Here is a 14,626-nt window from a genome sequence, read left to right on the forward strand (position 1 = left end):
GATCGTATCCGAGATGCGCTCCCATGCAGCCCTCGGAAGTCCATGGGGTGAGCAGGCAAGGAACTTCAGATTCCTCAAACAACTCTACGGCGTGTTCTGAAACGACGCCTGCATATTAAGCAAGTTGCAGTGACTGCAGCAACTGAGTCCGGAGATCGGCACAATCCAACAACGTTGGATTGGAAGAGGTGAACAAAAACATTTTGTTCATTGCTTTTGGCTTCCTATGTCATCAGACCTCACACGTTGTGATGTTTTTTCTATGGTTGTACACAAAAGACGGTCTTGGCCCACCTATGGCAGCTACTATTCAAGAGCTGAGAAATCGAATTGTTGAAGCTGTCGTGTCAATAAACAGGAACCTGTTGATTCGCAGGTGGAACGAGATGGACTACCGTTTCCATGTTTCTCGAGCAACGCAGAGTGCTCATGTTGAGTTATAGTATAGTGTCAGTGCGAACATAAGACTTTGAACTTTCCTCTACCAAGTGACATCTGCAGTGTGTTTCTATCTTTCAGTGTTTCTAATAAACAACTAAAGTCTGTTCTTTCTATTTGAACCACCCTGTATAATCTCCAGAGATAATTCGATTAGACAGGTGATTACCAACAGCGGTTATTTCTGCCAACAAGTGAGAACCCTTTTATGGGACGACAAGATTCCAGAAAAACTAATGATGTTCAGCAGCTACTTCATACCAATATTGAGGTATGGTTTCGAAGCACGCACCCTCACAAAGAGAGTGTTATCGACACTCCAGGCAGCAGAAATGAAACTCCTTAGATCCACAGTCCAGTAGACCAAGATGGGTACTTTAAATCATGAAGAGATGAGGAGGAAAGCCGGAATTAAGACGTCCCTTTTATACCGAATCATCACATCCTGACTTCAGTGGTACTGTCATGTAATGAGGTTTGGCTCATACAAGACGGTATAAATTCGGAAATAGAAGAGGAAGACAAACATCCTGTAGGAAGACCCAGAACGCATCTGATGCACATGATTAAGGATGAGCTCGCTAGCAGAAGAACAATGGCTGACGTTCACCTTGACAGGTTATAGTCTACATGGGCAGAAGAAAGTGGAAGAGCCTCATCAGCAGTACCTGGAGAACTTGAACTGTATGACGACGACGATGATGTTGCATCAGGTAAGAAAACTGTTACAAAATAATGTGATTGGCCAGGAAAAGAACAGGAGCTGGGCGATCGGGTGCATGGTCACACCAAGAGAGAGACTCTGGAACAATGCGAGAGAGATGGTTCGAGTGGGGGGGACTCTACTTCGAGAGAGAAGACACTTGCTGGCGAGACTCGGTTGTAAACGCCTCATCTGGAGGAGCCAGAGTAGGTGCATCGATGATGGCCTTGAGGAGACTTAGCTTCTGTGCGTCACTGCAGCTGACGCGGGACAACCAGCGCCGGCTTCAACCGGAAGACACGCCCTGTCCGTCGCCTTCACGCCTCTAGCAGCCTCTAAATGACTCCCACTATAGCATTCCCATCCAAGTCTGCCTACCAGTTTTTAGCTGTCGTAATTAAAATTCTGGTAACGACCTTGAGACTTTTCTCCAGCAATGTTGTGAATCGGTGGGGTATCAGGAAGGACTCGCACGGTTTACAGGACTTGGATACAGCGGCGTCCTTCGGTATCTGTATCGTACGTAGTAAGCTGGTAAAGAAACTATGAAGGGACATGTGTTGCTGGTGCTGGGTATCCTTAGGTAGTTGTGTACCGCGAGTAGCGGAATGCTATCAGTATGGCCCGTTCCGTCATGTCGCATTTACGTATTGGACCGGTGGTGCGCCGGTAGGTTGTGAGGTGGGCCGCGGTGCCGCAATCGCGTGGGTCGCAGGTATGGGAGAGGGCGGCGGGCGTGTCCGCTGGACCGGCACTCTGCTGCCAGGGGTCGCCGACCTCCGACCCGGCCGGCGCCACACGACGTCGGCAGCGCACGCGTCCGGCCGCGGGAGGCTGGCGGCCGCTCGCCGGAGTCGTCCCAGCTGCGGAGTCACCTGCGTGTCCTGACGTACAGCAGGGCGTTCTCTGACGACTTCTGTACGAGACGAGGTCAAAACGGCTGGAAGATTAAAACTGTGTACCGGACCGCGCCTCGAACTCGCAAGTTTCCATTTCGCTGGGGATGCTGTTAGCGAATGTGCTATCACAATATATATAAATCACCTAGTAGATAGTGTCGTAAGTTCCATGCGGCTGTTCGCGGATGATGCTGTAGTATACAAAAAAGTTACAGCATTAGAAAACTGCAGCGAAATGCAGCAAGATCTGCAGCGGATAGGCACTTGGTGCAGGGAGTGGCAACTGACCCTTAACGTAGACAAACGTAATGTATTGCGAATACATAGAAAGAAGGATTCTTTATTATATGATAGCGGAACAAACACTGGTAGCAGTTACTTCCGTAAAATATCTGGGAGTATGCGTACGGAACGATTTGAAGTGGAATGATCATATAAAATTAATTGTTGGTAAGGCGGATGCCAGGTTGAGATTCATTGGGAGAGTCCTTAGAAAATAGTCCATCATCAAAGGAGGTGGCTTACAAAACATTCGTTCGTCCTATACTTGAATATTGCTCATCAGTGTGGGATCCGTACCAGGGGTTGGGTTGGGTTGTTTGGGGGAAGAGACCAAACAGCGAGGTCATCGGTCTCATCGGATTAGCGAAGGATGGGGAAGGAAGTCGGCCGTGCCCTTCCAAAGGAACCATCCCAGCATTTGCCTAGAGCGATTTAGGGAAATCACGCGAAACCTAAATCAGGATGGCTGGACGCGGGATTGAACCGCCGTCCTCCCGAATGAGAGTCCATTGTGCTACCACTGCGCCACCTCGCTCTGTCCGTACCATCTCGGGTTGACAGAGGAGATAGAAAAGATCCAAAGAAGAGCGTCCCGTTTCGTCACAGGGTTATTTGGTAAGCGTGATAGCGTTACGGAGATGTTTAGCAAACTCAAGTGGCAGACTCTTCAAGAGAGGCGCTCTGCATAGCGGTGTAGATTGCTGTCCAGGTTTCGAGAGGGTGCGTTTCGAGAGGGTGCGTATCGAATATATTGCTTCCCCCTACTTATACCGCCCGAGGAGATCACGAATGTAAAATTAGAGAGATGCGAGCGCGCACGGAGGCCTTCTGGCAGTCGTTCTTCACGCGGACCATACGCGAATGGAACAGGAAAGGGAGGTAATGACAGTGGCACGTAAAGTGCCCTCCGCCACACACCGTTGGGTGGCTTGCCGAGTATAAATGTAGATGTAGATCGACCGACAGTTCGCGAGCCACCCTCGCAGCTTTTCTTTTGTCAGTATCCCACTTTTACTTTCCAAACTTCACACAAACTCTAGTGCGTACAATACGGGACTACCTCTCCTCGAAGAACGGATTAAGGAAGGAAGGAAGGAAGGAAAATCAGGGTAAATCACAATCTGCCGTCGACAATATTAGGGTTTCACGTCCCGTCGCCATCGAGGTGATTAGAGACTTAACACACACTCGGAATGTTTCAAGGATACGGAAGGAAACGGCCCAGCCATATCAAAGGAACCAGCCCGGAATTTGACTTGAGCGTTTTAGGGCACTTACGGAAAATCGAACACGTGATGGTCGGACGCCAATTTGAACCGATGTCCTCACGAATACGAGTCCAGTATCTAACCACTGCGCCACCTCGCTCGGTGGGAAGACAGAAGGTAAGTGCTGGTGGAAGTAAAGCTGCGAGGGCGCATCATGAGTCGTGTCTGAATAGCTCAGCTGGTAAGAGCACTGCACGAGAAATGTGAGTTTCCCGGTTCGAATCCCGATCCGGCTCACAGTAGTGAACTGCCAGGAAGTTTCAAAACAACGCCCCCTCCGCTGCAAGGAGGATGCAACAACCGTAACGACTCAATTTCACGTGTTAATCTCATATTTTCCGCTGAGTATTTTGGCGTAGGCAACTGTTAGTACCCACTGGTCCGTAATACGTTAATTCCTTCTCTGGGCTTATATTTATCTTGGTGATCAGTACTTTTAAAGGAAGCAACGTTTTTAAATGTGATCGTTGCAGGCGCCGGCATGGGCGAGAGTGCTGAGTAGTAACTGCACTTACTTACCACGCACAGACAACTTAACGGAAGCATTCTTTGGCGTTTATGTTTGTTGTGTTTATTTAAAATGACTTGGTTAATTCAGAATCTAGCTCAATCTGAAATACGGGTGTGGTTAATAGCTTTCTCTGTGCAAAAGCGCGATAGTGGTTGAAATTATTCACCAAATTGGTCACGTTTATAGAGGAACACTATGGGATGGAGTGCAAAGAAAATGGATTTGTGTGTTTAAAAAAGGGCGCTCCAGTGGCTGACTGAATGGGAAGTGGGTGTTCATCTCTCATCGCTAAAAACTGGTGCAGAAAGTTGATGCAGAAGTTCAAAGAAACCGACGCTTTATTATTTCTTCCTTATGTAATGAGTTTCTTTAAGTTTCAAGACGTGTTCTTTACGAAATTCTTCGCCATTCATAAGTGGTTGGCAAATCAAGCGGCTAGTCTCATAAGCGTGAAATTCAGAAACTTCCATACTATTAGTTAAAATTATGTTGAACAGCAGATAAACGTGTAGCTTCCAATATAACAATAAAATTATGCTAGAAAACGCATTTTTTTAATGTAAAAACTGCAAGTACTTAAAAGCACGCTTCAAATATGATTTTCTCTCTCTCTCTCTCTCTCTCTCTCTCTCTCTCTCTCTCTCTCTCTCTCTCTCTCTCTGGCAACAAGGCTGACTATTAAGGATATCTAGTATTAAAGCAACATTTTCCGGAAGGCGAGTAACACATACTATGGCAGCCACGGGAAGAGAGAGATGGAGAGAGAGAGAGAGAGAGAGAGAGAGAGAGAGAGAGAGAGAGAGATATTGGGGATGGGGGAGATCGACTGTTCCGCCGTCCCGCCACCCATTCGCAGGGATTATTCTGGGCTGCCTGCTGCAGAGATGTTCACATAGGCGTTGGATCCAAAAGACAGCCTTACACGCTACTTCCACCTGTTGCATCATGGCATACACATTGGACGACACTTAGGGTAATGCGGAAGTGTATCGGCAGGCACTGTCTTGCTGAAAAAACCCATCTCTTATCATAGTAAAGTGTCAGTAAAGGTTGAGTAATATTCGGGAAGTATCCTGCAGTGTTCAGTATTCTTCACAGAAGTACGAGATGTGTGCCACCACTGTAGGCTGTAAATTCCAAAGCCGTGATGCTTAGCTGGTCCTATACGTTGTTCTAGACAAACGTTTTTAGTCTCCGCTCTCCCAGACAGCGCCATACTCGCGAACATCTGTTATCGTTGCCAGGGCAGAATGTCCACACACCATCAGACATAAATTCGCGTCCGTAAGTCAGAAAGACAGTGCAGTAGAACGTGAAATGTGCTGGCCTATTCTCCGGATCCCTGCAGGTCCCCGATGGGATTTTGCTTAAATTCAAATAATTGTACTTACGGTGCTTGACGACAGTGCCTCAGCGTGACTTTAGTGTTAATTACCCCACACATTAATTTGTTTACGTGCATTTGTACGCCGTGTCAGGGAAACTTTCACTGCATTCCACTCTATTTTCATGCTTCGAGGCACTTTTCTTGTTGGTCACATTGGCTGCAAGCTTGCTTTCACCGCTCGAATGGAGTGTGGGCTTGGAGCAGAGAACTTCGAATTTCGAACTTTCGTCTCTTGGGAGTCATCCCGTGCTGACTGTCCTTCACTTTTTGCCTGTCGTCCCGTGCCGACGGAGCAGTTTGAAGATATAAATGTCGCTTTTTGCTCTAGCCTGAGGTGTTAGTTTCATATCTCAAAGTCCGCACTCTGAGCAGCTCGCGTTTGTCTGGTTGTTAGTGTATCTTTTGTGCGGAGTTCATTGGATTTTTTCTGTTGTTAATTTCAAAGTATGAGTTGTACAAATGAAGTACTCCGATTTTTTCTTCTTTCAGCCTTCCAAACGATGTCAGTCAAAGTCCACATTATTAGCTTGTGTTTTTTATGCTAATTTCCCGTGTTTTAGTTTTCCAAGAGTAGGACTGGAATACGATACCATGTTGTTTCTCAATTAGAATAAAAGTTTATGATCCATACTTTCTGTAACTTCTCCCATGATTAGGTGATCTTTATTTTAACAAATATAATGAGGAATGCACTAGGATGTTTCATTCTGTTGCGCGCAGTGGCCAAATTATTAACGGAATACACAGGCAATTTGTTTTAAAACGCTTTGAGTCACAATTTTATCGTGTTTTATTAAATTACACGACGCATTTAGGACCCTGTTAGTCCATCTTCAGGTGCAAATCGTCTAACAAATCATTTACTTTTGCTCTTGAGTGAGGTGAAACGTATTTTCCTGTTACGAGCAAGTTGGATGTTAGATTTCGTATTTCCTGAATTGAGAAACTTACATGTAACTTTCTCATAACAAGAAAATGCATTTCATCTCACTCAACAGAAAATGTAAATTATTTGTTACACGATTTGCGCCTGAAGGTGGACCCACAGGGTCCAAAATGGATCGTGTAATTTAATAAAATACAAAAAAAAATTGTGACTGAAGGTGTTTTTATTCAAACTACCTTTGTATTGAATACAATCACGTTCACCGTCGCAAAATATGCATAGAACTCCACTAACGGAGTGTTGCATAACACGCAAAGCTGTTTATTGTGGTGACGAGTGGGTAGCGCTCGCAGGTTTTTGTTTCGGAGCTCGAATGGTTAATAATGCAGATTACTTTCAACATATTATGATGTAAGTTACCGTAAAACAGAACAAACAAGAATCAGGAGAGAAGAAAACAAATGTCATGACCGAATGTAAACACAACAGTGAGTAAAATTGGACATTTCAGGTAAATTACATAACCAGGAGACCCTAACGAAGAATATTGGCTGTAAGCACTATGGGACTTAACATCTGAGGTCATCAGTCCCCTTGACTTACAACTACTTAAACCTAACTAACCTAAGGACATAAGACACATCCATGCCCGAGGCAGGCTTCGAACCTGCGACCGTAGCAGCAGCGCGGTTCCAGACTGAAGCGCCTAGAACCGCTCGTCCACAGCGGCCGACGAAGAATATTCGGAACAATGTTCATACGTACTTTTGTAGTTCCAGATACATGTTATTATTCACCTTGCATTGCCCTACAGATTAACTAGGGTAAGTGTATTGGCCTATCCCGGATAATTCACTGCCTGGCTACTTACTTAGTCTTAATAAGGTATACATTTGCCCATTTTTTATTTTACACTCGTGTATCTACGAGGGCTGTTCGGAAAGTAAGGTCCGATCGGTCGCGAAATCGAAACCGTAGCGAAAATCAAACGTTTTATTTGCACCTGTTAGCCACACCTTCCAGCTTCTTCTCTACGTAGTCGCCGCTCCGACTAAAGTTACGTTGTGCAAGACGCGACAGTTGGCTGCGACTGCGACGCTGCCCCCTCCTCTTTTCCCACCCTGGCAGACGGCGGCACGGCCGCAAGACGACTGGAGTCGTCGCCGTTTCCCAAGCTGCGGCCGGGCGGCGGCGGATTCAAATACATAAGAAAAATAAGAATTCCGATTTTCTTGCTGTAAAAAATACTGTATGTTAATGCAACAAAGTTACATCGGCTCCCAGAGTTAGTTTTTCGATACAGATTCTCCTTTTACTTTAAAAAATTGAAAAGTATCTCTTCCGGTTTTGCGTGTTTTTTTCGCTGTATATTACTTCTCTATCAATTGTGAGGAAAGTAAAAGGCACAAAAAATTGATGTTTGCGTATCTTACAGTTTCACATCACAGCTTGATAATGAGCTGTCTATTTTTCCGATGTTCGTCACAGTTATTCCGATACTTAATTTACAAGTAACCTACTGCATAAAATTTGAATTGTGTACAGTCAAAAATGTAGTCGCTGGTTACTTTACGTATGGTTCACGTTAGGTCATACATCGTTGCAGATGAAAAGAAGCTAACATATCGAAATTATTTTTAAAGTTGAGATCAGAATGATATCGATCTCCGTTTCCGAGATTTGGGCTCATATATCTCCGGGAGCGTCGCGACTAGCCGCCAGTTCTGTCGACGCGCAACGAGAATCGTGTGGTCATCACACGATAGAGAATGCATTTGTTTTGTTTCGCTGACACATTTGGACCTAATGAAACCATTTTATGTCATATATTTCTCCGGTATGAGTTACTAATATTTCTCCATATGCTCTTGACAATTTCATTTAAAATGCCACGAAATGTAGGTTTCTTAAAACTAAAGGCATGCTACCTTCAATATATTTTCTTCTCATTCTTGGGAAGAGGATAAATTACTCACCTCTAGTATTTTCTTCTGAACCTGTACGAGGATACCCAAGTAGAAGTAGAAGTCCTGACAAAACCAACAAATGTCAAAAATTTACGTTTTTCAACAGAGCGAAAAAACGTTCAAATTAGTTTAATATCGCCTTGCCATCAATTATATTTTTTATATGATGTGGTAGGTAAATCATAGCGACACTGGGTTTGAGTATTACTTCCCGTGAGTATCGCATTGTCGCTTCACAGTACATCACGCGGTAAGTACGGATGGGAATGCCACCTGTCGCTCAGCTGTATTTGACCTTCACTTGTCAGTAGCGGCGCGTGTTTCCCAAGCTGCAGTCTGTCATTGACATGATGGAGAGAAGTAGAGCCACATTCGATGTCACTTTAAAGTACTCAGATATTTTACAGCAAGAAGAAGACGATGACACAGTTACGTTGTTGTGGCTCCACAACAAAAGGAAAAAGAAGAAGGTTCATTGTCTTTTTGCGACACGTGGCGATGAAGGCTGTTACAACATTTTGATTAACAGGCACCTTTTAAATGACGATACGAAATTCAGGCATTATTTCAGATTAAGTGTCAGCCAATTTGCTCATGTTTTGGAACTTATAGAAAGTGACATACAGAGAAAATCGTGCAACCGTGTCAAGAAACCTATCAGTGCAGCTGAAAAACTCGCAGTGACGTTAAGGTACGTGTAGTTTTATTATCGTATGTACATTTGCGGCGCTGGGATCAGAACAATTATTTGTTCATTAGACACTTTTGATGCAGCTTGTATTTCTTTTGTCTCAGGCTTTTATCAGATTTATTGATATGGATTCAACTTTCGTATTGTCTTGGAAATCAGTCCCAGTGATGGAAACCGAATTGTCTATCATTTCATTCAACTGAGAAAGCAAAATATTGCAGACATATCTGGAACAAAGTCTCTCTTGTTATAGCTCGTTAAATGTACCAACAAAAGTCGTAAGGAAATGCATGAGAATGTGTGCTACAATAATTACATTTACGTAAGTTCATCAGATTCGGTCATAAACCGTATTCTAAGGAATATGGAAAACGATACTCTTTTACTTATCACACATGTCATCTATATCATAAATGAGACAGATGAATCTACAAGGAGCATCACAACATTTACCTTCGTTCATATGACCGAAGCTAATTTTTATGGTGCACCACAAAAACGACTGAATTGGTATGAATGAAATTATTCCAGGAAACACTGTTATGCATTTCATTACACATGTACATGGTCATCTTAACAAAAAATTATCAACCACAAGCTTCAATTATTATCTCCAACACCACATTAGCAAAAAACTGGTCCTTTTCCAAGCTTTATTTTTCTTTTATTTCTCCACGCTAGTCCCAAAAGTGTTCCGTCTGTTCGTGCATATTTCACTAGTATCCCATGGAAGCTAAGTCTGTTCAAAATAGTAGCTTAATGGGTTCTCTTATTTTCAGGTTCTTGGCAACAGGAGAATCTTTCGCATCCTTGGCATTCTCCTTCCGAATCTCCACAGGATACATCAGTAGACTAGTGGAAGAAGTACTCACCGCACTTGTCAACAGACTTTCTCCACTTTACCTGCCAGTACCTTCAAAAGAGAAACTTTTGGAAAATGCAAGGGAATTTTGTAACAAATGACAGTTTCCAAACTGTGTCGGTGCTATAGATGGTAAGCACATTAGAATGATTTGCCCACCTAATTCTGGATCCCTTTATTACAATCACCATGAGTATTTCTCTACTGTTCTCTTAGCTATTGTCGATGCAAAATATAAGTTTGTAATGATAGACGTTGGATCATATGGAAAAGAAGGAGACAGCGGAATCTTACATAAATCAAAAATTGGGACCTTGCTGAGCCAAACGGAGTTTTATCCTCCTGCAACTGCTCTTCCAGATTCTGATACTGTGACACCATACATCATTGTAGGTGATGAAGCATTTCGTCTTGCCAAACATATGATGAAACCATATACAAGAAGTGAAGCACGCCAGGATGCACAAAAGAGAATTTTCAATTACAGATTGTGTCGGGCCAGAAGAGTCTCGGAAAACAGTTTTGCACTCCTGGCCCAAGTTTTTAGAGTATTCTACCAACCAATTGCTGTTAAAGTGACTACGTGTGACAAAATAGTTATTGCAGCATGTTGTTTGCATAATCTATTGAGAGATGCCTACCTCGAGAGAAATGGGGAACCCTACTACACCGAGGATAAAACGCTGCAGCAACCAACGCAAAACTTCGTTGCCATCACACCTCATGGCGGTTTCTCTCAAATGGAAGGTTTCCAGGTTAGAAAGCAGTTTACAGATTATTTCGCAAATGAAGGTTCTGTACCTTGGCAAAACAGATATTGAACCCCAGGCAAGAACAACAAATGATTATTATTGAACCCCAGGCAAGAACAACAAATGATTATTACTGTTAATTGAAACTGATTTAAACGACAAAAAAATTCGTGAAACTGAATGAAACAACATGAATTTTAAAAATAACTGCACACTTTTATAAATGAAGCAACATTTTTACAAAAGAGAAAATATACAGTGCATGTCGCTTACGGTACAATCGCCTCAGATAGTTTTAGGCTGTTCTGCCGTAGTCTGAAACTTTTCATTTTCAAGTTGCATGTCCATCACTAGAATGCAGATTTTTTTTTTTGGTCTCTGCCAAAATAGTAGGATGGAATGATTTCATTGTCAGGCCCATGCTGCGTAAGAACAAATCGACATCATCTTCCTTTGGACTTGTCTCCAGGCATCTTTTTTTTATTTCTTCAAATGCCTTTTCCCGCTCACTCTGTCGTTTTTCGAGCAGGTCAAATATTCTATCCTCAGAACGCAACTTCTTCCTTTTACGTACGTTTGTGCCGCTGGGACGAGGTTCTTGATTCAACTGCTTTGAAGCTGTACCTAGATCTACTGTGCATTCCACCTCTGTCATTTCAGACGTTTCTGGCTGAGGAGATTCAACCTCTGTATTCTCCTCGAAATCAGTTATAATGTCAGAAACTATACTGTCAGACGTTTCTTCGGATAGAGAAATATTGGAGATAGATCTGGAACGAAGTGTTTTTGGTTATAGCTCGTTAAATATATCAATATGAGGCAAAAATTATTATTTACAATAGCAAAGAAACGAAACAGATGTGCAGATGAAAGCAGTGTGCTTAAAATCAACAAATATACGTACTGCCTCTCTTGTTGAACTGTCTCCAGGAAAGCCAAGTGATCAAGCAGAACCCATTTTCTTGGTTTTGCTGAGGCATGTGAACCTGTTCCAAGCTTTCTTTCTCGTTTATTTCTCTGATACGAGTCCCGAATATTCCTCCATCTGTTTTTGCACATATCACCTAAAATTCCAATGGAAGATAAGTTTATTAACAATCAGGGCACGCTAGCGTCATTGCATTGTTTCAAGTTCTTAACAAGATAGGGTTACACCTTACACATCTCTAGAATTTTCATTCTGAACGTCTACAGTATACACTGGCAGAAATGTGGAAGGAATAATGTCCGTGCATATTCACAAAATTTCCCCAAATTATACTTGTCAGTTTCTCCCATGCAGAAACTTTTGGAACAATCTAAGGCTACTTTCATAGCCGACTGACTCTTTATTCCCATCCAAATGACCTTCCCTATTCTTATATTCTGACAGCATACATCGTTATGGATGACATGAACATTTAATCTTGCCAAGCTGCACTCAAAAGATGACTCCAGGATTTACAAAAGACGAATTTAAATTGTGAACTGTGTCAGACCAGAAGGGCCTTGTAAAACAGTTGTGAACTTTTGGCACAAGTTTTCGGAGCACCATCTTCTACCAATGAATTGAAGTGAATGTGACAAATTACTTATTGCGGCATACTGTTTACGCAATCTGTTGAGAAACGCCTTCCTCAAAAACGAACACCTATTGATTACAGAAAGCTGTACAATAATCTGGTGGTGATTTTTCACAACTGGAAGGTATCATCAAGACACCAATCTGCCGTTTACTTTCGAAGTGAAGGTATTGTAAAATGTAACTTTCTCGTTGTACTTTTATAATGTACTTGCCGTTTTCAATTTTATCGCCACAAAAAAAGAGTAATGCGAAAATTGACCTGCAAGTTCATTTTCATCATTCTACTTCTATATCTGCATGGATTATACTGATTTTCATAACAGAACTGAAAAATTTGCGTTAATGGGAAAATAATATATATTACACTCACCTGCCAGTTTCAATTGTGCTCCTATTTCTTCCCAAATTCTGTCTCTGAACAAAGTGTCCCTCTATTTGGGATTCTTCAGGTCGTAAAGACAAGGGTGTTGCGAGACCAGCTCACAGAGCATCACATCCTGTGAGTGGCTCATTTCACTTTTTCTTGACTGGCTCGACATCTTTCTGGCAGCCGTACGCCTTTGCGTCGTCCGACTTCCGTCGCAACACTGCTCACTGGTGCAGTGCTGCGACAGCTGCCGCAGGAGTCGCACGTCGCATCCCAAACTCGAACTGCGCATGCGCCAGCAGGCAACTTCTGACGTCACGTAGCGACCCGTCGAAGTCGCTAGTGTGCGTCGCGTCTTGGACAACGTACCTTAAGACATTTGTCTTAGAGTTGTACCAACTTACCAATACCCTCGTCACAGACGGCAGCAACCTGTGCTTTCCACCACTTCTCTACGCTGGTATGTAGTTTGTTGAGCCGGCCGGAGTGGCCGAGCGGTTCTAGGCGCTGTAGTCTGGAACCGCGCGACCGTTACGGTCACAGGTTCGAATCCTGCCTCGGGCATGGATGTGTGTGATGTCCTTAGGTGAGTTAGGTTTAAGTAGTTCTAAGTTCTAGGGCACTGATGACCTCAGAAGTTAAGTCCTGTAGTGCTCAGAGCCATTTTGTAGTTTGTCGTCTATGCCAAAATGTTGTCTTCACAGCCAGTGGTTCATGCCAGCAGAGACGAACATACGAGGGATCAAACACATCCCATCGAAAATGCTATAGTGGCGTCACTATTGTCCCTGCAGTTTGCCGCCGTGGAGAGGGAAATGCACGACAGCTACGTTATGTGGGGTTGCATGAAGTCAGGCGAAACGTCGCATTGGGCACCCGAACTTAGTGGAAGATACTATTGTTGTAGGTATCTCTGTGCGCTCAGAACTGAAAAGATCGCCGTGACGCGAACGACAGGCATACTAGAGACACTGCTGAACACGTCCGTCCAAAGCTTCTCGGATTTTCTCTGTCGTTTCCATTTCGCGACCCACTGGACTTTACTCTCCGAATAGCTCTCGTAGCACGGTGGCGGAATCAGACGAGTCCCAGCTTGTACCGATGTGTCTGTAACGAACGAAAGATGAGACTGCAACCTATACAGTGTCCTCTCAACAGCGAGCGCCGGACGCGACCATCAGGTGACAGTTTTACGGCGAGGGTCAGGTCCATTGTCAGCGCACTCAGCGTGTAACGGAGACGGCGAGGCGGGCCTGGCCAGAAGTGCGGTCCGCCCGCGCTATCCGACGGCACAGGTGGTGGCAGTAAAGGCGGCAGCCGAGGCGTATAAAAAAGGGTGGCGAGGCAGCGGCGGAGGCTGCGGCGGAGATTTCGCGATTAGACGCAGGTGCGTGGCCGTGCAGGCCGCCGCTGCGATGAATATGCATGCGATGCTAATGTGGAGGCCGATGGAGCGGCGCGACCAGTCCACGCGTCACCTGCTGCCGCGGCGCCTTTCATCTGTCGCCTTCCTGGTGCGCTCGTGCTGTTTGTCTCCCTCCCAGCGCCCTCGACAGTTTGCGTGTTTCCCGTTTCGTACTTTTCCTTTCCGCTGGCATGAAGCCAGTGGTACTGATCTCCAATATTTCTAGCTCTAGAATGTTAAACAATTGCAGGTGTTTCAGTTGCCAGAGTAAATGCTATAAAAGTTTCAGACAAGCATTAAATCTGTTACACATATAAAACAAGAGTGTATGTGTGTATGTCTGAGATCCCCTCCTCAACAGTTGGATCAGTTTGAGACGAATTTGACAAAGAAATAGCACGCATCACGACTACCAGCAGTGTGGACTATATAATTTCCTAGCTCCAATAGGAGCAAAGATAAGGCGAAAACATGTTTCCTGCCCCTGGGGTACAGGCTGCCCTCACGTCACGCATGTTCTGCTTTGCAGGGCAGCCTTCACAGCAGGGGCAAGAAACGATTTTTCCAGGCCCTGACATGTAGGATGCCCTGCATGACAGGCATATTGTGGGAGTAGTATTGGCCTGCTTTATTGAACTGTATTG

At 44.1% G+C, this 14,626-nt stretch overlaps 1 protein-coding gene across 1 annotated transcript; it reads right to left on the minus strand.

Moving 5' to 3' along the window:
- Window positions 1-10,862: 10,862 nt before the first annotated feature.
- LOC126148338 (uncharacterized) lies at window positions 10,863-12,659 on the minus strand. Its single transcript, XM_049915752.1, has 3 exons — window positions 12,581-12,659; window positions 11,551-11,710; window positions 10,863-11,416 (listed from the first exon to the last, which is right to left on the minus strand). The coding sequence occupies exons 2-3, from the start codon at window positions 11,703-11,705 to the stop codon at window positions 10,978-10,980; spliced, it is 594 nt and encodes a 197-aa protein (XP_049771709.1). The 5' UTR covers window positions 11,706-11,710; window positions 12,581-12,659; the 3' UTR covers window positions 10,863-10,977.
- Between the last annotated feature and the right edge of the window lie 1,967 nt (window positions 12,660-14,626).

Source organism: Schistocerca cancellata, chromosome 2 (assembly GCF_023864275.1).
Source record: "Schistocerca cancellata isolate TAMUIC-IGC-003103 chromosome 2, iqSchCanc2.1, whole genome shotgun sequence".
In the NCBI taxonomy this organism is placed as follows: Eukaryota; Metazoa; Arthropoda; class Insecta; order Orthoptera; family Acrididae; genus Schistocerca; species Schistocerca cancellata.